We start from the raw sequence: 25,460 nt of genomic DNA, 5'->3' as shown, positions 1-25,460 counted from the left end.
GCCTATGCATGATGAAATTGTTCCCATATCCTTGCAACTTTTGTCCTGTACAATGCTATGCCTTTCTGAAGACAACCTTCGAGTATTTTCTTGTCACTGTGATTTTAATTAATACTGCTCTTTTGACTGTTTTGACTTCAGGTCTTAAAGTTGAGGTGACCCACTGTGGACAGATGAAACGAAAATATCGAGTGTGTAATGTGACTAGGCGGCCAGCCAGTCATCAGACGTATGTTAACCACATCTAAAATTGTACCATTATATTTTTTGTAACAAAGGAAGCTACTATAATAATTTGAGAAATTGGTATCCCATATTGTAATTTAAAAAAATCACCTAGATCTTCACTTTAAAGCACCGAAGCTTTAAAAATGTTTTAAGGGACTTCCCTGGTGGTCCATTGGTTAAGACTCCACGCTTCCACTGCAGGGATCTCAGGTTCAATCTCTGGTCAAGGAACTAAGAGCCTGCATGCCACCTGCCACACACAGCGCGGTCAATAAAATAAAAAATAAAAAAAATAGAAAATGTTTTAAATATTTTTGATAGAAATATTTATAAAACATATTTCATGCCTTTAATTCATTTCACCTCTTTTTTTTTTTTGTAAATGTAATTATGATCCAGCCAGTTTTTCTTTTTTCTTTTTAAAAAATATTTATTTCTCTATTTGGTTGCACCGGGTCTTAGTTGCAGCTCGCCGGCTTCTTTAGTTGTGGCACACGGGCTCCTTAGTTGTGGCCTGTGAACTCTTAGTTGTGGCATGCATGTGGGATCTAGTTCCCTAACCAAGGATCGAACCTGGATCCCCTGCATCGGGAGCACAGAGTCTTATCCACTGTGCCACCAGGGAAGTCATTTCACCTATTAAACAGAGTATGCTAAACATAGATCAACTTTTATATAATGATGCAGAGTCATCATTATGAACATCATTTATTATAGTGTTGTAATTCTCAATGCATGGCCTGAAGGATCTATTAAGGCCTGTAAGTCATAAAAGCTGTCATGGGAAGATACATATTGCCTTGTGCTTTATGTGGATTTTTCTCCCCCCTTTTGTAGCTAGCTGTCACTTCTTCCAGCTGTCAGTGTGTATGGTATGCCTCCAGCAGCACATTTATTTATGCTTACGCAATCTCAGTTTTCTAATCACCCAGCTTGTAGTCCACTGTGAGCTATACCTAATGAGAAAATATATATTAAAGTACTTTTTAAATTACCATATATGTAAGTTTTATTCTTGTAATCAAGATCATTAAACTCATGTCTGACATAAATATGAATATTGGCTTTTCTAAGTAAAGAGCATAAACTTAACTATATTAACTTTACATTATTTTCCTCACTCAGAAGACTTTTTCAAACAAGTGTACATCAGAATCACCTGGAGCGCTTTGTTCTAGATAACTGAAAATTTGGGGTGGCCTCTGGATAAATGTAGTATATAAATTCAGTCTGATTTGGATGAATTCTTCAGTATGAACTCATGTACACATCACATGAATTTCTTGACTTGTAAAGTGGTGTTCCATATACTCCTCATGTTATACCATTGACTTCATTCTCTAAGGAAAAAAATGAAGTCACTGTTGAGAATTATAGCATTTGTTTCAAAAAGAACTATCTTTCTCATTATTTAATTACTTCACAGTACCCTGTAAGAATAACTAGACTTATAGAACTATATAATCTTTGCATGAAAATTAAAAGCACATAGATTTAAATATCACATACGTGATCCTCACTGCATTATTACTTTGTGGGCCATTAACAGCTAAGAAAGCAAGATTAAAGTAATTATTGTGCCAAGTGTTTGAGATAATTTGTCCACTGGAAGAGCGAAATCAGGAGAGTCTCTTAAATCATGCTCCCCAGTTTATACGAAATATCTTGACACAGTCTCAAGTTCATGTATCTGGTCTTGTGGCCTCCAAATCCACATATGTTTGTCCTGGTTTGGGGATCTGAAGATGTGGCCCCAGTAACTGTGCTACATTCATTTTATCAAAAGTTATCTTAAGTTATCATCTGTGGATGACCCAGGACCTTATTTGAATTTACTCATCTCTAAGAAGCCAGCAAGAGATTGTATTTGTATCTGTAGGTGTTAACTGACCTCTCTAGTAAGTCTGTGTATTTTCTGGTTCTGCGGCTTCTTCTTGATTTAAATTCTTTTTCCATTTTAATTAAAAATTTTCTCATCTTAGCTTCAACAAACAAACATGTAAAATTCCAACAAAATCGCTATCCTGATTAAACCCTTAAGTGAAAATGGCCAAATAAAGATTGACCTTTTTTTTTAAGTGACTGGTCAAGGTAGAAAATGTTAGTAGGCTTTTGTTTGTTTGCTTATTTGAAAAAAAACACAAAGAACTTGAAGAAATTTCTAAAAAGACATTCTCTTTTATAGTTTTCCCTTACAGCTAGAAAATGGGCAAGCAATGGAATGTACAGTAGCTCAATATTTTAAGCAAAAGTATAGTCTGCAACTGAAATACCCCCATCTTCCCTGTCTCCAGGTGGGACAAGAACAAAAGCATACATACTTGCCACTTGAGGTAAGCTAAACTAAATTTTCTTTTGCCAATCTGCCAATCTCTTGAATGTGTGTTTTAAAAAAGAAATGTTCTAAACTAGTGATAGAATTTAATATTAATCTCTAAAATACTTTGGACAGATAACTTCACCATATAACAGAATTTTCATTTTTTTGGGAATGCAAGATGTAAGGTACAGTTCAGCAAAGGCTTAAGATGTAGAAGCCCGTTACACAAACTAATTCCTCTTTGCCTCTTGGTAGGTTTGTAATATAGTGGCAGGACAACGATGTATAAAGAAGCTCACAGACAATCAGACCTCCACGATGATCAAAGCCACAGCAAGATCTGCTCCTGACAGACAAGAAGAAATCAGTAGACTGGTCAGTAAGGCATGGTCTTTAAGATAAGCTAGCTTTCAGATGGGAAAAAAACAAAAAACAAAACAAAACAAAAAAAACAATAGAAAATGCCTGATGGGACACAGTTACTCTTTGGTTTTTATATATGCAGGCTTTCCTGTTCTTTAGGTGAAGAGTAACAGCATGGTGGGCGGACCTGATCCATATCTTAAAGAATTTGGAATTGTTGTCCACAATGAAATGACTGAGCTCACAGGCAGGGTACTTCCAGCACCAATGCTGCAATACGGAGGCCGGGTAAGCTTTTTATTTTATTCAGCAAGCTTCTTCCAACAACCAATCAAAAAGGGATGGATCCAGGGTTTTTCCACTACACCACACTGAATTTACTCATAGCTTTGCTCATTACTGCTTTTTGTCTTTTGGCTAATATCAAATAGAGTTTTGTTTATCCCCTCATCAACTTTAAAATGGCCTTAGATTGTAATGTCTTTTCTCTTTTCTTTTGTTTCTTTTTTTGTGTTTTTTTTTTTTTAAAGAATAAAACGGTAGCCACACCCAACCAGGGTGTCTGGGACATGCGAGGAAAGCAGTTTTATGCTGGCATTGAAATTAAAGTTTGGGCAGTTGCTTGTTTTGCGCCTCAGAAACAATGTAGGGAAGATTTACTAAAGTGAGTATCTTCATATTTTCAGCTTAGTAATATCCCTTCCAGATATGAAAATATCATCTTTATGTGAATGTGCTGTGTACACTGGCACTGAATCCCAGACTCCTATAGTGACACCATCTGGCTATAGGAAAAAGACCTTGTTCTTATAGTAAATCGCAGACTTGGGAATTATGTTAAGAATCTGACTCAGCTTCCTACATTTAGAGCAGAAATTTGTGACTAACAAGGCTGAAGCAGTGCCGATTGGCAAATTCTTGAGTTCTTAGAGAAGCTTCCTTTGGGGTTAATTGTATCTTTTCAGCTAAGATAAAAACTAGTTCATTTTTAATCATTACAGTGTACTAGAGAGCTTGTTTTACTGCAGGGTCACTGACTAAGATCATTTGTTCACATCTTACAGATGCAGTTATCTATATACAGGAAGTTAGTGAAAAGGGTGGAAAAATCACGACGGGAAAAGGGAACTGGGGTGAAAGAAAGGAATCCTACAAAACATTGGCAAATGCAGAAAACAAATCATTCTGAAAGCTTTCTACAAATCCAAAATTTAAAACTTGACCATGAGTTTTGCTTTTTCTTAAAGTGATGATTTCTTTTGACATTGTTATTGAATCAAATCTATTACAAGTTTGAATGTCATCCTAAATATGGTGATTTTGTGACAGTGTGTTTCTGTGTTCTCAGTTGAACACAAGCTTACCCAACTATTCTTGTACCTGGCTTACCAAAATACACGTTACCTGAAATTTTGACCTTGCTTTTTTCTTCAGTCTGGAATTACTGACTTGAATGTTTAAAAAAAGCTTTGAACAGGAATGCTATTCTAGGCCCTGAGGCCCAGCTGAGGCACAATTATTTAAAAATTCAAAATGATAATCTGATAGTTTAATAATACAGAGTCTTCTGCCTTATAATTACAGTGATACAACTTCCAGGCTATTTTTGGCAACCAGTTAAAGATGGGGTTTTTTTGTTTGTTTGTTTATTTGTTTCTAAATTTGGCTAAGAATTTACCGAACTGAAAGAAATATCTTAGAGAGAAATAAATGCTAAGAATGTGCCCTGAAATGAAAGCACTGTGCCACCGGTTCTATTTTAACAGGAGTTTCACTGACCAGCTCCGTAAAATCTCTAAGGATGCAGGAATGCCCATCCAGGGTCAGCCATGTTTTTGCAAGTATGCACAAGGTGCAGACAGCGTGGAGCCCATGTTTAAACACCTGAAAATGACATATGTGGGCCTACAGCTAATAGTGGTTATCTTGCCTGGGAAGACGCCAGTATATGGTATGGACCCCTTTAATGTTGAATGAGGGATGATTTCAAGTAGTAGTTGTAGCAGTCAGGATAAACTAGGTTATGCTGCAGTCACAAACAATCCCGAACTCTCAGTGGCTCAAAGCAACAAAGTTTTATTTTTTGCTTTTGCTATGTGTCCATTGAGGGTGGACTGCAGCCTCTGCTCCATGTCATCATATCATTTTCACTCTGGAACCCAGTCACTATTTGGAATGTTGCTGGCTCCATGGCAGAGAGAAAAGAGAGCCTGGAGGGTTCTTAACTTCTGCAATTTCTTGGTCACAACCAGCTATATGGCCCACCCAACCTATGTGGGGGAAGTGGGATGGTGGGCAGGAAATGCAGTGGTAATGAGGGTAGTGCCATTTTACCGTCGTCCCCAAAACGGGGAGAACTGGAATGTCTGGTGAAAAGCATTTAGGAATATCAGAGTGGGGGGAGCCTACCACTTCCAGAATAGGAGCTGCTTAGTTTGTATCTCTTATAAGAAGAATGATACAAAGTTCTTTTGGCTATCATCTAAGTGAAGGATTTGGAAACTATGTAGACCAACCATTTGAACTTTGTAAAATGCCTTCAAGCCTCTCTATATTTGTTTCTTTTGTTAGCTTCTCTTTATCTGTAGTGTTTGGGGGAGGAGGGGAAGGAAGGAAAAAAAAAATCCCTTAGAATTCAGAGGGCTGGTGTGTGTACTGAGAGGGAGGAGCTGGGGAGATTGATTTCTTTGCCCGACCAGTCCTGTGGGAAAAGGAACCTCAAGGGACTTGAGTGAGTGGTGAGTGGTGGCAGGCTGCATGCTAGAATAAAGGAAGTGGACTGGCTTCAAAGCCTGCAGGAGGGAAGAAAAGGGTAGGGAGAGAGCCTTCCAAACTCAAAAAAATTGCCCTGGGGGTTTAGCAGATGAAAGGACCACACAGGAAAAGCATCTAGCACAACGTACAGTATATAGTTGGCACTCTGTAAATGTTAATGTGTGTGGGGGGGTGTTTCCCTCTACTTTTAGTAATCAGGAGAATATATCAACATTTTTAAATTAATTAATAAACTTATTTTTGTAGCGGAGGTGAAACGTGTTGGAGATACCCTCCTGGGTATGGCTACACAGTGTGTCCAGGTAAAAAATGTAGTGAAGACCTCACCTCAAACCCTTTCCAACCTTTGCCTGAAGATAAATGCAAAGCTCGGAGGAATTAACAACGTGCTTGTACCTCATCAAAGGTAAGATCCTGAACTCTTTTTCCATATGTTTCTTAAGCTCTAACTTACATAATTTACAATAAAGCACACAAATCTCAAATATACATCTTGGTTACTTTTTCTTATATATGTATGCACTCATGTAACCACCACCCAGGTTAAATATAGAACACATCCAGCACCTCATCAGGCTTCCTCGTGGCCCTTCCCAATAGATAACCCCCAAAAGTTCTGACTGTTCTGACTTCCAGCATCATAGATTAGTTTTGCCTGTTTTTCTTCTGGCTACACCCCGCGGCTTGTGGGATCTTAGTTCCCCCGAGCAGGGATTGAACCTGCGCCCTTGGCAGTGAAAGCTCAGAGTCCTAACCACTGGCCCGCCAGGGAGTTCCCTAGTTTTGCCTGTTTTTGAACTTCATATAAATGGAACCATACAGTATGTACTATTTTGTGTCTGTCTTCTTTTGCTGAATATCATGTCTATGAGATTCATTCCTGTTGCTATTTTAAGTAGAAGTTTATTTTTTGTTGTGTATTATTTCATTTTATGAATATACTACAAAATTTTAGATATTCTTATACATTTATTATACAAGTCTTTTACATTTTTGGTGGAATTAAGTACTCTTTCTCTTGCAAGAGTGGAATTGCTGACTTATAGAAAATATATGTATTTAGCATTGATAGATACTATCAAATACAGTAGTCCCCCCTTATCTGCAGTTTCACTTTCCCTGGTTTCAGTTACCTGCAGTCAACCTCTGTCCGAAAATATTAAGTGGAAAAATTCCATAAATAAACAGTTCTTCAGTTTTAATTAATTAATTAATTAATTAATTTATTTATTTATTTATGGCTGAGTTGGGTCTTCGTTGCTGAGCATGGGCTTTCTCTAGTTGCGGCGAGCAGGGGCTACTCTTCATTGTGGTGTGTGGGCTTCTCATTGCAGTGACTTCTCTTGTGGAACACGAGGTCTAGGTGCACGGGCTTCAGTAGTTGTGGCACGTGGGCTCAGTAGTTGTGGCACGTGGGCTCCGTAGTTGTGGCTCGTGGGCTCTAGAGCACAGGCTCAGTAGTTGTGGCACGTGGGCTTGGTTGCTCCACGGCATGTGGGATCTTCCTGGACCAGGGTTCAAACCCGTGTCCCCTGCATTGGCAGGTGGATTCTTAACCACTGCACCACCAGGGAAGTCCCAATTCTTAAGTTTTAAATTGCATGCCATTCTGCGTAGCCCGATGAAATCTCGAACTCTCCCTCTCCATCCAGCCCTGGACATGAATTATCCCTTTGTCCAGTGTATTTAGGCTGTTTATGCTACCCATCCATTAGTATAGGAAAGAAAACCAGTAGATATAGGATTTGGTATATCCACTGGGCATCTTGGAACACATACTCTGCAGATAAGGGGGGACTACTGTAGTTTTCCAAAGTGGTTATACCAATTTATATTTCCACTGAGAGTTCTAGTTCTCATATTCTTGCCAACACTTGGTGGTATCAGTCCTTTTAATTTTAGCCATTTTGGCCGGGGGTAATAGTATCTCATGATGATTTTAATTTGCAATCCTCTGATGACTAATCATGTTAAGCACATTTTCATATGTTTATTGGCTAAGTGGACATCCTCTTTTGTGATGGGCCTGTTCAGTCCTTTGCCCATTTCTTAGATTGGGCGGCTCCTTGTTAATTTGTAGTTTCCTTGTCTGTTGAGATAATATCTGACTTGTCTACTCTACGATGTTTTTATGTGAAAACCTGTATGTGGAAGTGATTTGGGAAGTTAAATTTTGTCTGTGATATTAGTCATTTTCATACTTGAGAAGAAGGTGAATTTGAGTGCTTTACTCTTATACAGTTGTATCACAGTTCTCATTTTTGTCCTTGAATGAAACTTCTAGGTAAATAAATCCTTCCTGCAACATTGGTAGATGAGGTATACAGACCATGGGGGAAGTTAACCTAAAGCATGATTTAATTTTACCCCAAACAATGTAGCATAGTGGCATAGAGTACAGACCTTTTTGTCTGGCTTCCTGGGTTTGGATTCCAGCTTTATCACTTCCTAACTGTGTAATCTTGAGCAAGTTCCTTATCCTCTTATATCTCATTTTTTAAACCTGGAAATCTGAGATAATAATCGTACTACCCTCATAGAATTGTTGTGAGGACTAAATGAATTCATACGTGTAAAGTCCTTAGCACAGTGGTTGGTACATAATATATGTAAGCTGTTATTATGTTCTGTGTATGTATCTTATGTATATACATTTGCTCTTATACCCTACTATGCCAAACCCATGTTGTATGATGATATATAGAGAGAGAAATACAACCCAGGCTCTGCCCACATGGAACCTCATCTTTAGTACCTATTACATGAGATTGTCAGATTTGGGATGCCTCCTAGATATACTTTAAAAATCAGGCTTCCTTGGTGGCGCAGTGGTTGAGAGTCCGCCTGCCGATGCAGGGGACACGGGTTCGTGCCCCGATCCGGGAAGATCCCACATGCCGCGGAGCGGCTGGGCCCAGGAGCCATGACCGCTGAGCCTGCGCGTCAGAGCCTGTGCTCCGCAACGGGAGAGGCCACAACAGTGAGAGGCCTGCGTACCGCAAAAAAAAAAAAAAAAAAAAAAGAATTTACCAGAGAAGTAATATATGCATGATATTTTTCTCCTTAATTCCATAGATAAATTAGTACCAAATAAATGAATTCATTATTTTAGCAAATATTAGTTGAGTGCCAGCTGTGAGCAAGGCAGTGTTTTAGGCACCAGGGATACAGCAGTGAACAAGACAAAGCAAAACAAAATTCCTGCCTTCATGGAGCTTACATTTGTGTGTGTGTGTGTGTGTGTGTGTATACACAATAAATAAAATAAATAAGTAAAATATGTGGTAAAAGTGATAAATACATGGAGAAAATAAAATAGGGAAGGAGATAGACTTTATTCTCTTCCCTAAGTCTCATATATTGGGGGGTTTGTCCCAGTTCCATGTACATTGTGCAATTCAGTATCCATTGTAGAAATCCCAGGATCCCGAGAAAGCCTGTTCTGGGAAAGTTTTCCCTTTACACATAGAGATTTTGTTAAGTTTGGGTTGGGTCCTCTTCTTGACTCTACCCTTCCCACTATTGCAGAAGAACCATGTTGGCTTCTTTAGTCAGTTCAGATTCATTGTACTGGGTGGCACAGATACTCAGTGGGCATTAGAGTTCTCTCCCAATGGGCACGTCTTTATTCTCATAAGATTATGCCTGTGATTATGTCTGGTGATCGTGCTAAACAAAAACATTTTCATCCATATGTCTGAGTGGCAATGTCTCCTTAAATCTGAGCAGGCCCTCGGTGTTCCAGCAGCCTGTCATCTTCCTGGGAGCGGATGTCACGCACCCCCCAGCAGGGGATGGGAAGAAGCCTTCCATTGCTGCTGTCGTTGGCAGTATGGACGGCCACCCCAGCCGGTACTGTGCCACTGTGCGGGTGCAGACGTCCCGCCAGGAGATCTCCCAGGAGCTCCTCTATAGTCAGGAGGTAATCCAGGACCTTACTAACATGGTTCGAGAGCTGCTGATCCAGTTCTACAAATCCACACGCTTCAAACCCACTCGGATCATCTATTACCGTGGAGGGGTATCCGAGGGACAAATGAAACAGGTACTCTCTTAATCCCATAGTTGCCTTCTGGGGCTTCTAGGTATCTGATGGAGTTTCCTCCCATCTGCCACTCCAAGTAAATCAGATCTGAGAGATGCCTGAGAGATTGGCAAGTTCTCAATTAAACATCATTTTATTTCTAACTCCTAGGTAGCTTGGCCAGAACTAATAGCAATTCGAAAGGCATGTATTAGTTTGGAAGAAGATTACCGGCCAGGAATAACCTATATTGTGGTGCAGAAAAGACATCACACACGACTCTTCTGTGCAGATAAAACAGAGAGGGTAAGAACACATAGGATAAGCTTTACTATCTGATGCAAGTGAATATGTTTTCGGTTTTTAAAAAATATTTATTTATTTATTTTGGCTGTGCCGGGTCTTTGTTGCGGCATGCAGGATCTTCATTGCAGCATGCGAACTCTTAGTTGCACATGCATGCAGAATCTAGTTCCCCGTCCAGGGATTGAACCCAGCCCCCCTGCATTGGGAGCGCAGAGTCTTACTGACTGGACCACCAGGGAAGTCCTGTGAATGTGTTTTTGAGTAGGCATACATATAGTTTTTTTTTTTTAAAGCAGAAGTGCCTAATAATAATTTAATAAGCATACTAACTCCAGTTGAGCTTAGATGAGCAATTTTGAATGATACAGGTTTCAAGACTGAATATTTCTCTTATGTGACAGCAATACTGGTTTCTGGAGTTTTTAGAGGGAGAAGTTAAAAAAAGCTATGTACACTATGGTGATACAGGAAACCTCCAAAGGGAAGGTTTACTACTTGGACTTTATTGCCATTTGCTATTTTTTGCTACCAGCGCCTAAGGCATGGTTCTAGGGTATAAAGAAAATTTCTCTTCCAAATGATTTTACATCAGTTCAGGGGATTCTTAGGGTACACACTTTGAATGCCTGTGATGTCACATTTACTAACCATGGGCAGGTTAACTTCACTAAGCCGTAATGTTCTAACTGTAAAGTGTGGTAAGAACAATACCTATTTCACAGGGTTGTTGTTAAGGATTAACTTAGTAAATGAATGTTAATTTTGGGTACAATTTCCAGCATTTGATAAAACGCATTTTGTGTAACCTTTTTATAATCTGTTATTAATGTGTAAACTAGGTAAATTTTAGGTACACAGTGTTGGATGACTTTACTTCTATGATCTTTTCTATGACATTACTTCAACTTTTTCAGGCCCTCCCTGATCCACTCCCAGAGAGACCAGTTCTTTCTGTTTCCTGATCTTGTCGCCTTGTGGGTCACTCCCACTGTTTTCTAGTACACGCTTAGTTTGTTTTAGTTTTTTAAGGATTAGATTTTTCTTTTTAATTAATTACTTTTTGGCTGCGTTGGGTCTTTGTTGCTGCACGCGGGTTTTCTCTAGTTGCGGTGAGTGGGGGCTTCTCTTCGTGGCAGTGTGTGGGCTTCTCATTGCAGTGGCTTCTCTTGTTGCGGAACACGAGGTCTAGGTGCGCGGACTTCAGTAGTTGTGGCGCACAGGCTTAGTTGCTCCGCGGCATGTGGGATCTTCCTGCACTAGGGCTCAAACCTGTGTCCCCTGCATTGGCAGGCGGATTCTTAACCACTGCACCACCAGGGAAGTCCCACATGCTCCCACATTAGAGTTTCTGTCTCTAATCCAAGGCTGAGCTGTTTCTTCTTGTTTTCTGAATCATTAGAGAACTAAGATTTTACCCTTGGGCCACAGGTCCACCAATCAGCTCAGATTCAAAATACTGTCTTCCAAATTGCCAAACTCTGACTTGGTAATACTTCTTAAATTCTGCTAATTCAAATTCTCTGAGTTCTTGACCGAGCTCTGGGCACAAAACATCCTGCCATCCCCTCCTTAACTGCATAGTCATACCCCATCCCGCTGTTGACTTGCTATCATGTAACTTTAGGACCTGGACTCTCTTTCTAAACCCCCAGGCTATCTCATAGCTTTGTTCTTGACCATCCAGTGTCACTCCTGACCTTTGAAGATTGACAGTCCCAATCCTTGGTCTACTTTGCACCCCTGACACCAGCATCTTCAATTCTCTAAACATGCCTCTTGCCAGTCTCCAACTCTGAATTAGTGTACTTGCCCATTTCTTTTGCTGCTAGTCTTAGGCTGATTGAGGTTGCTGAGGAAAAAAGTCATTTATTTAATAATGAACCATAATACAAGTTCTTGACAGCAAATCTCAGCCAGGCCTTTGATGCTGCAATTTCTTTTCATTTATCGTATTCCCCATAACATCTGTTCTAAACCTTTATACTCTTCTCAAGTCCCCAACCCCATCCATGAAGCATTCATTGCCAACAATTTACATTGCCAACAATAGAATAACCTTCTGTTTCCTCCAGAAAACAAAATGGAGAAGGCATGAATTTTCTTGGCTTCCTCCCCTTTACTTTCAAATTTAGCTAAATCTGTGTTTTCTTATTTTCTTCCTTGAATCTCAGAGGCTAATCTCTCCACCTATGCTTTTTTTCCCTCCACCTATGCTTTTGTTTTTAATGCTTTCTGCCTTCTTTAGAGCCTCACTTCATCAATTATCCATTTTTTTTCAAAATTTCAGTTTTCCCCATTCCGTTGCTTCCCTCTCCTCACCTTTTAAAGTTTCTCAACTCTTCCTCAGTCTCTCTCAAAACTTCCCTTCTCCCTCAATCTACCTGCCATTTTTTCTTTCCTCCCTTTCATGACCAAACTTATAGGAAAAAAAGATTTGATTTTCTTTTTGTATCTTCTCACATAATACTTCAGTTCTCTGTTGCCTGACTTTTATTTCACTGACTCCACTGAGGTCGTTCTCTCAATGACTTGCTCATTTTGAATCCAGCGATATCTTGTCAAATTCCCACACTGACCTCTTTGAAGCACTTATGGATGTTTGCCTTCTTTGGCCTTAGCAATATGATTTTCCAGGCTCACTACCTACCTCTGTAATTAGGCTTTCTTTGACTCCTCTTCTTCCTCTGTCCATTAAACATTGATGCTTCCTGGCATTTCATATTTCTCTCTTCTCTTCTCAATTTCAACTCCCTTAGTCTCACCGACTTTTCCAGATTCACGTACTTGCTTATAGATTCCTAAATCTGTATTTCCAGCCCCAGATTTTCTATGCAGCTCCTGATCTGCACTTCTGTCTACCAGTTTACTTAGATGCTCTGTAGGCATTGTATCAGTCAAGATAGGCTAGGCTATGCTGTGGTAACAAAAGACTCCAAAGTCTTAGTGGCTTACTAAGATTTATTTCTTGTTCACATTACACATTCATTGTGGCACTGCTACGGCTGGGACCTCGCTGTCCTCCCTCTGGAACCTAGGCTGACAGAGAGGAAGCATCTGTCTGGAACTTCACCAGTCATTGTAGTAGAGGGGAAAAAAGATACATGACAAGCCATATGCTGGCTGTTAAAGCTTCTGCCCAGAAGTAGCACATTTCACATCACATTTTATTAGCCAAAGGAAGTTACATGGCCACTTCTGAGTTAATTGGGTAGGGATGTATAATCCTCACCCAGGGAGGGGCATGGGAATATTTGGCACCAGTGATACAATCTACCACAGGCATTTCAAGCAAAGCACATCTAAACCTTCTCCTTATTGTTTTATCCACATCTAAAAGCTATTCCTCCCCCAATTTTACTATTCTTCTATTGCTTGGCATCACTATATATTAGTCAGCCAAGTGAGAAACTTCAGAGTTGTCTTTAAATTCTTCTCCTCTCTTCCTGTCCCCGCTTCCCATGTTCAGTGGGTCAAACAATTCTCTGTGTTCTGCCCTGAAATCTCTTGGCTCAACTCTTCCTCTTGTGTGTTCCATCTGCCCTAGGCAGAACTCTTCAGTACTGCAGGAGACTCCTCGCAGTCTCCCTGTCTCCATTCCTCCTTCACAAATGCATCCTCCACCTACTGTCAGGGCTAGGTTTTTTTTGTTTGTTTGTTTGTTTGTTTTAAATTAGATCTTTCTTTTTTTTTTTTTCCCTCTTGCGTCTCCCTCCCTCCCACCCTTCCTATCCCAGCCCTCCAGGCGGTCACAAAGCACCGACCTGATCTCCCTGTGCTATGCAGCTGCTTCCCACTAGCTATCTACCTTACGTTTGGTAGTGTATATATGTCCATGCCTCTCTCTCGCTTTGTCACAGCTTACCCTTCCCCCTCCCCATATCCTCAAGTCCATTCTCTAGTAGGTCTGTGTCTTTATTCCTGTCTTACCCCTAGGTTCTTCATGACATTTTTTTCCCTTAAATTCCATATATATGTGTTAGCATACGGTATTTGTCTTTCTCTTTCTGACTTACTTCACTCTGTATGACAGACTCTAGGTCTATCCACCATATTATAAATAGCGCAATTTCGTTTCTTTTTATGGCTGAGTAATATTCCATTGTATATATGTGCCACATCTTCTTCATCCATTCATCCAATAATGGACACTTAGGTTGTTTCCATCTCCGGGCTATTGTAAATAGAACTGCAATGAACATTGTGGTACATGTGTCTTTTTGAATTATGGTTTTCTCAGGGTATATGCCCAGTAGTGGGATTCCTGGGTCGTATGGTAGTTCTATTTGTAGTTTTTAAAGGAACCTCCATACTGTTCTCCACAGTGGCTGTATCAATTTACATTCCCACCAACAGTACAAGAGTGTTCCCTTTTCTCCACACCCTCTCCAGCATTTATTGTTTCTAGATTTTTTGATGATGGCCATTCTGAGGGCTAAGTTTTTAAAATACAGATCTTATCCTGCCACTCCACTGCTCAAAAATCTTCATGTTACCCCTGTTGCCTACCAGATGCTTCCTTATGGTGCTCGGTGTTTTCCCACGGTAGCCAAAACACATTTAGTTTGATCTTTCACCATGCCCCCATACACCTTCCATTAGCAATGTGACTATTTCCATTTCCCATATACACTGTGTATTTTTATCCCTGGAATGACCACATCCATCCCACCTTTTTTTCCCCATTATTTTTATAATAAGATATAATATAGACACAGTAAAATTCACTATTTTTAGCATACTGTTCTGCATGTCTTGACAAATGCATACAGTTGTGTAAAACTACCACCTTAATATATAGAATGATTCTGTCACACATAAAAACTCTCTTATGCCCTTTTGTAGTCAACCCTTTCCCTTACCTACAGCCCCTGACAACCACTGATGTATATTCCGTCCCTATAGTTTTGTTTTCCCCAGTATGTCATATGAAAAGAAGTCATAGCCTTTGGTCTGGCTCCTTTTACTTAGCATAATGCATCTGGGATTCATCCACGTTATTGTGTGTATCAGTAGTTTGTTCCGTTTTTATTGCTGAGTATTTTGTGATGTAGATGAACCACAGTTTGTTTGTCCATTCCTGACTGCAAGGGGTATTGGAATGTTTCCATTTTCATTCTATCCCCTCCATCCAACCTGTACTTATCCTATAAGGCATGGCTCAACCATTTCCTCCCACCAGCTTTTCCCAGTGCCTTCCATAAGGCCCCTATTACATTGCATTGCAGTGCATTGCCTGTGACTTTCATGAAGAGCAGGAGGGCAGGTTCTTTAGTTCTCTCTGTGACTCTGTCTCTCATCCCCAACATCTGTTGCAGAGCCTTGCACGTGGTGCTCAAGCAATAATTATTGAAATGAACATGCCTGGACCCCCTTTTCCCCAGGGCAGCACCTCTTTAGGTTCTCATCTGTAGATTCCAAGAGATTTTTAAAAAGGGATTCTATGGTCAAATAAGTTTGGGAAGGGCTGTATACTCCATCTCCCTCTTAAAGATTATACGTTACTAGATAAAGGTTCTGAGAAGTCATACAATAGAAAAACCTTTCAACTGTGGTTTAACCCCATATCACTCAAATTTATTTGACCATGAAACACCTAAACACATCCTGCAGAACTAATATTTCTAAAGCATACACTTTGGGAAACAATACTAGAATGATTGTAGCTCAGTTACATTTCCTCTTGTCCAGCTAAGTACCCCAGGTCACATATGAATTTCATGGAATGAGACTTTTCTATACTCATGTATGTTGTTATTATATGCATTGGTGCATGGTCTTCAGCTGAAGTTAACAATAGTTAGAATGGAGCCAAATAAATTCCCATCAAATCTGTGCCAATATGCTAAATGTACTACCTCGTGTGGAACCCATGTGTACAGCAGAAGTGGATGAAAACTGACCAAATAGCAAGATTTAATTCCTTTCCTTGAAGTTCTCCTCTCTGCTTTTCTAGAAGTTTGATTTTAGAATTTGGCTCTAGAAGAACTTTAGAATTTTAAAAGTATCAGAAATCATCACCTAATTTTATGGATGATTAGATTGAGGCTTTGTTCAAGGTATGTAGTTACAAGGCTGGGCTTAGAACAGAAACTGTGGCTTTCCTAATTCTCATTTCAATGCACTCTTCCTGACAATACATGTGCCAGTGAATTCTTTTATTGATCCTGTAAAAGTATTAATTTTGTTGAACCTGGTGAACCAGTTCACAGATTCCTTCATCTTAACTTTTTTTTTTTTTTTTTGTGGTACGCGGGCCTCTCACTGTTGTGGCCTCTCCCGTTGCGGACGCGCAGGCTCAGCGGCCATGGCTCATGGGCCCAGCCGCTCCGCAGCATGTGGGATCCTCCCGGACTGGGGCACGAACCCGTGTCCCCTGCATCGGCAGGCGGACTCTCAACCACTGCGCCACCAGGGAAGCCCCTTCATCTTAACTTTTACTGAAAGTTGTAGGTTGTTTTTTTTTTTACTCCAAATAAGGAATAAAACTGATTTTTTTTCCCCCTCAGGAAGCTTATCCATCTTAAATGTCTTCTTTTCCCCCTCTGTGAACACACCAAAGTGTCATCTGTAAAATAGATGACAATAATGTAGCCCAAAGCCACAGGTAAAATAATTCTTTGTCTGGATTCCCTTAGAGAAGCAGTGGAGTATATTTGAGAAAATATCTAAGGTTGAAATAGTTGGGCTAACGGAAAGTTACAGAAAATTCAACATCTTGAATTAAACTGATTTTCAAGAGTTCCCTTAAGAGCAGTATACTAACTTCTTACTAATGGCTTGAGCTCAATTTAGCACTTTGATGACTAATGACACTTTTTTTTTTTTTAAGGTGGGGAAAAGTGGCAATGTACCAGCAGGCACTACCGTGGATAGCACCATCACACATCCATCTGAGTTTGACTTTTACCTCTGTAGTCATGCAGGAATTCAGGTAATTTGGAAGCTAGTCCAGGTCTTTGATTTGATAGGGAGGTGTTTGCAAATTCAGCAACTAGCTTGAGTAGACTTGTTATTAAACACTGTACATAACTTTGTTAATGCTTGTATCCTAGAACTGTTATCTTTTGGTCTAGGTATCTGCTTGTAGGTGTGCTAGGCAGGAATATTTCTGAATTTAAGTAGGTTTCAGTTCTCTCAGGTCATCAACCCATGTCAGAGACATTAATCATAAAACTCTTTCTCCAGGGAACCAGCCGTCCTTCACATTACCAGGTCTTGTGGGATGACAACTGCTTCACCGCAGATGAGCTCCAGTTACTAACTTACCAGCTATGTCATACCTACGTGCGGTGCACACGCTCAGTCTCTATTCCAGCCCCTGCCTATTATGCCCGCCTTGTAGCATTCAGAGCAAGGTATCATCTGGTGGATAAAGATCATGACAGGCAAGTTTCTCAGGCAAATAAAATCTTTCTGTCTGTGTTTAGCAGCATATTAAAAAAAATGAGCTACTATAGAAAACCTTTAGGAAGAGTTAAACTTCCTTTTAGGGTTTACATTTCAAGGAGCAGATAAAATTGCATATGCCTTTAAGAGCTGATAATGTGACTTTTGGTCCAAAAATTGCCCAGGCTTGTTCATACTTGTATGATGTGTCTAAAGTCTGCCCCAAAAAGCAGTCTCATTTGAAACTGCCTGTGGATTTCCCATAGAGCCAAATGCATTTCAGTTCTGCTCAGGTCCTAAGCAGCCTCAAAAGATGTCCAGCCCAGTGCCCTGGCTCCAGTCAGAGCAGTCACAGGTCTGTGGATTCCACTTCATGCAAGGGGGAAGTCCTGACCAGTTCACTTTACTTTCAGTACAGTCTTGGAGGATGTATCAGAGGGAACCTGGGTTTGTGTCGGGAACAGGTAGGGTACCAGACCATTCTCACCCCCAAATAAGGATCTCAGGAGAATCAGACATATTGACCTGTTATTGAGCTACTATTAAATAACTAAACAAGCTTTCTGCGTTAAATTTTTTTTTCCAAATGGCCATCTGTGAAGTGTAGTTGTTTCTGGGCTCTTCCCCAAGTCCGAATTCAGCTGCTAAATAGTAGACATTCCACTGCAAGTCTATTTCTGTACGGGTTGAAAGTACGCTATGATGGAAAATGCCCAGCTGTGGCTTTGTACCTTCCATTCTGTAATATACATATTCATTCAACACATTTACTAGGTATTGCCTGTGTGCCCAACACTGTACTAGGTACTAAAAACTGTAAGTTGAGGAAGACATGTTTCCTGGGATTTTATGCTTCAGTATGGGATACAATACACGCAAACGTAAGACTGACAATTAGCCCATAGCAGTATAGATGAAAGTGCAATTGGACATCAGAGGAAAGTCTGTTAGAGATTTCATAGCTGGATGGGTAGGATTTGGCTCTACAAAGAAGAGAAAAGAATTTTCCAGGCAGAGGGAATAATGGACACAAAGAAGAGAAGACAAGTGACATGTTTGAACAATAGCAAGTTTTCTTTGGTTGGAGCATTTGAAAGGGGAATAGCAGGCATGAAGCCGGAAGAATATGTTAGAGCAAGATTACCTTTGTTTAACGTAAAAGGCTAATCCTGGGATAAAATAGACATTACTCAACAGTTAATTGGATGTGAGTGACAGAGAAGGGGATGAAGTAAAAAATGACTAAGATTTTGAGCCTAGATGATAAGGGTAATAATAATTTAAGTAGAGAAGTCAGAAGAGGGATGGTGATTTCCTATTTACTAAGCTTTTTATCACATGGTGCCCTTAAAAGGTATGTTCAGAAGTTGTTACTGTTACCCTAAAAGATCAAGTTCAGAGGAGTTGTTACTTGTCCAGGGTCATATAGCTAGTGAGGGGAAGACAAGAAAGGCTGGTGGCATAGTAACATTTGCTGAGTATCTGTTATGTTGCAGCACTGTGCTAAGCACATTCATTCATTCATTCATTCATCCATTCAACAAATGGTTATTGAGGCAATGCTATGTGGCAGGCACTAGGGATTTAGTGGTGAGTAAGACAGACAAAGTTGCTGCTTTCTTGGAGGTTACATCCCAGTAAGGGAAATAAATAATTATCCAAATAATAATCTTTCAAATAAAATAAATGTAGAGGATTCTGTGAAAGTATATTCCAGGTGGCTCTGACCTGAACTTCAGAATCAGGGAAGATTTCTTTGGGGGAAATGACATTTGACTGAAGCCTAAAGGACAAGTAGGCATTAACCAGACATAGCAGACAAATGGAAGTCCTTGTGTAGGCACTGTTGAAGATTTGGTCTTTGCAGACATTATTCTAATTAATTGCAGCAGCCCATTAAATAAGTTGTATTGCATTTTCAGTTGAGCAAGCTGGTGTTTAGAGAGACGTTACAAATTATTTAAGGAGCCACACCTTGAGCCCAAGATCTTGACTCTAGTACTATTCATGCTATTTGAAACATGTGGAGTTTGAAGTGGTCTTTTGTCACTCTTGGTTTTTTTGCTTTCTTTTCTTTACAGTGCGGAAGGCAGTCATGTGTCAGGACAGAGCAATGGCCGAGATCCTCAGGCCTTGGCTAAAGCTGTGCAGATCCACCATGATACCCAGCACACGATGTATTTTGCTTGAGAGTCTCAGAAAAAGAACTCAACCAGTTTGGCACACCATGCAGGCTCAAAATGTTTCAAACGCCTACTGCCTCTAGAGAGAGCCAAGTTGACTTCAGGTGGTCCTCTACCAGCAACTCAGAATAGTTGCACTGAATCTATACTTCGCAGCACTGTCTGATGCATCAACAAAATTGAGCCATTTTTTTAAAGTAATAGATACTCATTGATTATCTTTTCTGATGCACTGGACTGAATTTTTACCTCATCATGCAAAGGCTAATCAGCCTGAACTTTCTAAAGGACTTTATGAGAAAGGTTTCTATGGACTATTTTGCTAGCTGTGGTGTTCACCGCATCCCTCTAGTCTTACAAGAGAAGCTTATTCCTTTTTCCTGTATTCGTCGAGTGGGGTATATGCATAAATGGGAGAGAAAAACCAATCTACTTCAGTTCAGTGTAACTATTTAATTGTGTGGGTCAATAGGCTTTTTAATGGAGATTTCTGACTTCGCCACTGTAAATGCCTTTAACGAGCATTAATTTTTGAAAGTTTTACAGAGTTTTATTAGTTTTACTACTTTATGTATTGATCTCTACAGACTTGTGCTGGTGCAAGTACAGGCTGCCAGGCAATTGCACTATATTTGGCTGCAGATTCAGACAGGCAGTTCTCTTATTTGGTTGACTTTTGTGAATGTGTAACACATGTGATGCATGTCATGGTGACAGATAACACTGCCATGGTAAAAAGTACTCATGTTTCCCCCTCTTTGAAAAAAATTAGCTTTTAGTATTTTTCAGAGTTTTCAAAAATGCCCATTTTATGCTGCTGTGTGGTTTGTTAGATCTAAATGATTTTTTAACTTTTCTCATAGCAAGTTAACTTTGGCAATAAACATTTTTTAAAGTCCCTCCTCTTCCTCCCCCTGACAGTGTAGTTTTTTAGATGAGATTTCGGTATGATTTTTATCAGCTATTTCTTATAGATCATAATCTGACAATTTTTGAAACTGGTCAGAAAAGGCATATATTTCCATGCCTTTTTTTTTTTTTTTTTTTTTTTGCGGTACGCGGGCCTCTCACTGTTGTGGCCTCTCCCGTTGCGGAGCACAGGCTCCAGACGCGCAGGCTCAGCGGCCATGGCTCACGGGCCCAGCCGCTCCGCGGCATGTGGGATCTTCCCAGACCGGGGCACGAACCTGTGTCCCCTGCATTGGCAGGCGGACTCTCAACCACTGCGCTACCAGGGAAGCCCTCCATGCCTTTTTAAAGAATTCTTTTTATCTGTTTTATAGTCACAGTTGGTGTCCTGTCACTTTGTTTTAAACTAAGCTAGAACCAGGATGCTTCCTTATTGAATAGGCTTTGCCAGTCCTTAAGGTACCTTGAGTGATGCTGCAACTTGCAAAAATGTACCAGCATTTAAAACTTTATTCCCTGGGAATCAAGGTTACTCACACAATTACTTGTAATGGAAATTTTTTGCTTCTCTTTCAACCTGAAATGTACTTGGTGGGGTTTCCTTCCTTTTATTAAACTAAAACTGCATAGAAAAGGTTGCTTTTTCTTAATAGATTCTGGATTGCGTTCACAGGGAGAGAGGATTCCTTTCTTGTCCAAACAAAGGGAGTTGATCTAAAGCAAGCATCAGTTAAAATGTGGGGGAAAAGGTATTTTGTATTTAGTGTAGATAATACTTTGTGAATGGACAACAGTTACATAGAGTCTTGATAGTTCCAGCCAGTGTTTCCCAGCCCAAATTTTACTGACTTGGAATTCTCTGTCCTGGAACCTCAGGAGCGAGAGCTGAAAGGAGGAATAAAAGGCCCAGAGCCACTCCACATGGCTGAGGAAGGTGCTGGGGGAAGAGATAGATGCAGTGTGGTAAAACGGTTTTGCCACCTCTGTCTGGAAACTGCTGGTGGGGGAAACACTGGATCTAATGGTGAAGGATGTTGCTTGAACTCATTAGCTGGTCCAAATCTCTTAAACTAGCCTTCTCAAAATCCCAGCAATATAAAGCACTGTTTTTCTTCAGTCTTGTAAACAAGCTTGTAAATACGTTAAAGTTTACATTTCCATGTGCTGTTGATCAGCAGCGCCACCAGTGTTTGCTGAGACTGGTCTCTGAGAGTTTTATAATGTATATGGAGTCCTAAAGCTCATTAAGATACAAGTGCAGACGTCCTTGTTCTCTTCATAGAGTGGGATGAAAGCAAGCTCTGTAATTGAGGCACAACAGAGGCAGGAGTGAAGAAGATGGCAGATGTTAATTTCTTAAGATTTTCCTTTTTTGCAAATACCTCACTTGGACACACAAATCAGGACACGTTGGTGAGGGGCTGGCTGCTGCTTTTTATTCACACTTGTTCAGGGAGAGCACAGAAAATACCCTTCAGCTTGGCCACCCTGGACACAAGAGGAGGAAAAACGGAAGTTTCCTCTAGGAAAAGGATGACTTGCTGGAGTCCAGGACGTGAAGAACTCTTGGTGGCTGGCTGGCTGGCCAGTGGGCACCCCATCTGCACTTGAGTGCCTCGGACTTGCTTGTTAACAATGCACAGAAGAAGCGTCACTTCTCACCATCTCCTGGCATGTATGGAGCAGGGAGCAAGGCGGAGTGCCAGGAAGCCCTGACGTGCTTGCAGATGGGCTATACACTCGACCTTGAACTGTAGTTTGTAAGACCTCAGTCAGTCCTAGTACACTGGGGCAAATCAGTGTAGTGGTGGAGGAAAAGCCGGGAGGCCTATTTTTATAGGAAAACAGTACCTTTGAGGGTTTAATGCTGCCGTTTTGGACAAAAGGAAAGAAATATAGAAGAATTAGGATTGTTGGAAAAAACTTGCTGAGCGGTGAATCTTTAAGAGGTAATTACTGCAGAATCCGAGTTGCAGCAATACTCATTGCAAGCAGGTCTGAATGCATAGTTTTAATTCGGCTTGACAATTTGAACACGTTAACCCCTTGGGACTGACTGAATCATTATGCATGTGTCAATCAATGGGAGGTGTGCATTCTCTAGAAGTAGGTGTAGGCTGTTTGGTTTTTTTTTAATGCAGCCTGTTCAGGCACTGTCATGTGGTGTGAAAGATTTAAATGTAGCAATGCTAAAGAGTTAACAATTTTGGGATAAGGCACGGGGACATTAAAAGAGTGGTGAAAATCCAAATGTTGAACCAATTATGTTTTGTTGTTGTTGTTAGCTGTAGAGTGAACAAGCTGCCCAGCTGTCTGGGCAGGCAGAACATATTCATTCTTACTGTAAATTCTATTTGCTGCTTCCAAAGGTGATGATTTACAAGCAGACATATTCTATATGGTCTGTATTTTAGGATCTGGTGCCCAGCCTATATCAGAGCTTACCTACCTGGCTCAGCTACCTACCCTTCCTGTGGGAAAAGGTAATCCACTGTTTAAGCAGGCTCACCCTCTCCGCCCTGCCCTAGCAACCCTTTGTGGATGTGCTGTAAGATTTTCTTGCTCAATAGCAAGGTGGTAGCTCTGCTTTCATTTTAAGAAAGTGGAGGCTGAGGGCATTGTATCAATACTGCTTCAACTCCAAGGATTTTTCCTTGTAAAATTAAAGGGAAGATCTTGTTATCGATTAACCATTTTCGTACCACTTGCTATTGACATATTCATGCTCTTGCTATGTCTAGTAGCTGAAAAATGTTTGCATTTGTTCATTTGACTAATGGTGTCATTTTTGTTTCTATATTGTTAGGCCTGTAATGTTCTAAAATGTATTTTATTAAATTTGGACTGGATGTATGTCTCTAGCAATACGAGGTACTTTCTAAACTATTAAGGGAGGGGTGGTATCTCCGAGTTGAGATAAGATGATGGTTGTTTAAATTTTGCAATTTTTTTTTGGCCTGCAGGGATATTTTGTGTTCATGTGTCCATAAAAGAATAAATTGGCATTCTTGTGCCAAACATTGTTTTTCTTGTCAATTGTCTAATAAATATAGTGTATACTGTAATAGCAATACACATGGTTACTTTTTTTTTTTTTTTTGGCCACACCGCACAGCTTGTGGGATCTTTGTTTCTCAACCAGGAATTGAACCCACACCTTCGGCAGTGAAAGCACAGAGTCAAAGTTTGAAGAGTTGAAGCCAGGCCTATCTAACTTCATTATACCTGCTACTGAGGGTGAAATTATAGGAACTTAAAAAGGGAAACAATTTTTGTCATGGGGAGTCAGGAAACACTACAGAGTCATGAATTTTGGGATAGATCATGAAGCACACGTCAGACTTTGCCAGGTGGATAAGTGGGGAACAAGGGGATTCTAGACACACCGTTCCCTCACAGTAGATTAGCTATAATTTTTATCTACTCCAGTTCTTTCCTTTATTACTTCTTTGGGTGATAGAATCCCTCTTTCTTACGGGAACCCCATTATTTTGTGTGTTTCAAGTGAGTCCAAATGGCCTTCCTCACACTTCTTCCCCCTCCATTTGTGTCCTGTTCATGTCCATCCTTGAATCAGTCCCTGGGGGATGTGTCACATAATGACTCCTGTGTCAGGGAGTGGCTAGCAAGTAGGCATGTCACAAACAAGGCATGTTCCTCCTCCGTCTCTTTTTCTCTATCTCTTGGCTCTGATTTCCTCTATGTTGACTTTATTCTCCAGAAGCTATTGGCAAATCTTTAAGGAGAAGAGGGACAAAATCAGATGGGAAAACTAGCAACTATATTGCAAATTGACTGGAGAAGGAAAGAAATTATTTTAGTTTAACAAACATTTTTGGAGCTCCTATTATGTGCTAAGAAATATAAAGATGAAAGACACAAGTTCTGGTCATTGAAAGGTTCACTTGTAAACTTGGGGGCCACATATGTAACAAGGTAGCTTTAAGGGTTAAGTATTATGAGAAATATATACACATAACCATGGGACCACTTAGAGAGGCTGCTAACCCAGCTTGGGGAGATCAAGGAAGGCTTCTTAGAAGAAATGATGACTGAGATGTCTTATAAAGAATAAATAAGAGGGCTTCCCTGGTGGCGCAGTGGTTGGGAGTCTGCCTGCCGATGCTAGGGGATGCAGGTTCGTGTCCCAGTCCGGGAAGATCCCACATGCCGTGGAGCGGCTGGGCCCGTGAGCCATGGCCGCTGAGCCTGCGTGTCCGGAGCCTGTGCTCCGCAACGGGAGAGGCCACAACAGTGAGAGGCCTGCGTACCGCAAAAAAAAAAAAAAAAAAAAAAAAAAGAATAAATAAGAGTTTTATAAATGAACAAGGTGGAAGAAGGCATTCTAAGGATTCTTTTCATGGGCAAAGGCACAGAGAGGAAAACAAAGATCATGACTTGTTGGGAAAAATTACAAGTAATTTCAGTACTCTTGGATTATAAGGGAAGTGGAAATGATAAGGCTGAACCACAGAGGCAAGCATCAGTTCCTGACAGGACAGGACTTGCATGGCATTCTAAGGAGTTTAGAGTTTGTCCACAGGTACAATAGCACAGTCTGATTTGTGTTACTTAGGCTGTCAGTAGTGTTGTGGGTAGTTTGAAGCTGAAGTTCTGAGAGTTTTACTGTGGAGCTCAAGCTAAAGATGATGAGGCTTGAACTTGAGCAGTGATAGTGCAATTGGAGAGAACGAATGAACACGAGATATTCAGAATTTAGAAGAAGCAGAACTTCGGGAAAGTGGATATAGAGAGTGCAGGGAAGGAAGACTCATTAGGAGGGCTCTCAGATTTCTGGCTTGGGTAGCTGGGAGGTAATAGTGCCACTGAGAAAATGAACACAGAAGAAGCAGATTTGTGATTTGTGGGAAGTAAGAATGTGGTGAGTTGAATTTTGGATGGATTTGATTTGAGGGTGGTATATATGGACTGGAGAAGGGGATTTGGAAGCCATCAGTATATATAT

General features: G+C 40.5%; 1 protein-coding gene across 1 annotated transcript in view; it reads left to right on the top strand.

Annotated features, from left to right (window-relative positions):
* Positions 1 to 20,581, top strand: part of LOC309825769 (protein argonaute-4) — a 36,495-nt gene extending 15,914 nt beyond the window's left edge. The window contains exons 6-17 of the mRNA XM_082659457.1: positions 142 to 229; positions 2,414 to 2,561; positions 2,804 to 2,923; positions 3,071 to 3,199; positions 3,442 to 3,575; positions 4,678 to 4,862; positions 5,933 to 6,092; positions 9,416 to 9,731; positions 9,882 to 10,016; positions 16,846 to 16,947; positions 17,202 to 17,401; positions 19,484 to 20,581. Coding sequence (XP_082515583.1) covers positions 142 to 229; positions 2,414 to 2,561; positions 2,804 to 2,923; positions 3,071 to 3,199; positions 3,442 to 3,575; positions 4,678 to 4,862; positions 5,933 to 6,092; positions 9,416 to 9,731; positions 9,882 to 10,016; positions 16,846 to 16,947; positions 17,202 to 17,401; positions 19,484 to 19,592 — 1,826 coding nt within the window. The 3' untranslated portion in view covers positions 19,593 to 20,581. The remainder of the gene's footprint in view (positions 1 to 141; positions 230 to 2,413; positions 2,562 to 2,803; positions 2,924 to 3,070; positions 3,200 to 3,441; positions 3,576 to 4,677; positions 4,863 to 5,932; positions 6,093 to 9,415; positions 9,732 to 9,881; positions 10,017 to 16,845; positions 16,948 to 17,201; positions 17,402 to 19,483) is intronic.
* The last annotated feature ends 4,879 nt before the right edge of the window (positions 20,582 to 25,460 follow it).

The sequence above is a fragment of the Grampus griseus genome (assembly GCF_964374135.1).
Source record: "Grampus griseus genome assembly, chromosome: 1".
NCBI lineage: Eukaryota > Metazoa > Chordata > Mammalia > Artiodactyla > Delphinidae > Grampus > Grampus griseus.
This window is presented reverse-complemented; position numbering and strand designations above follow the sequence as displayed.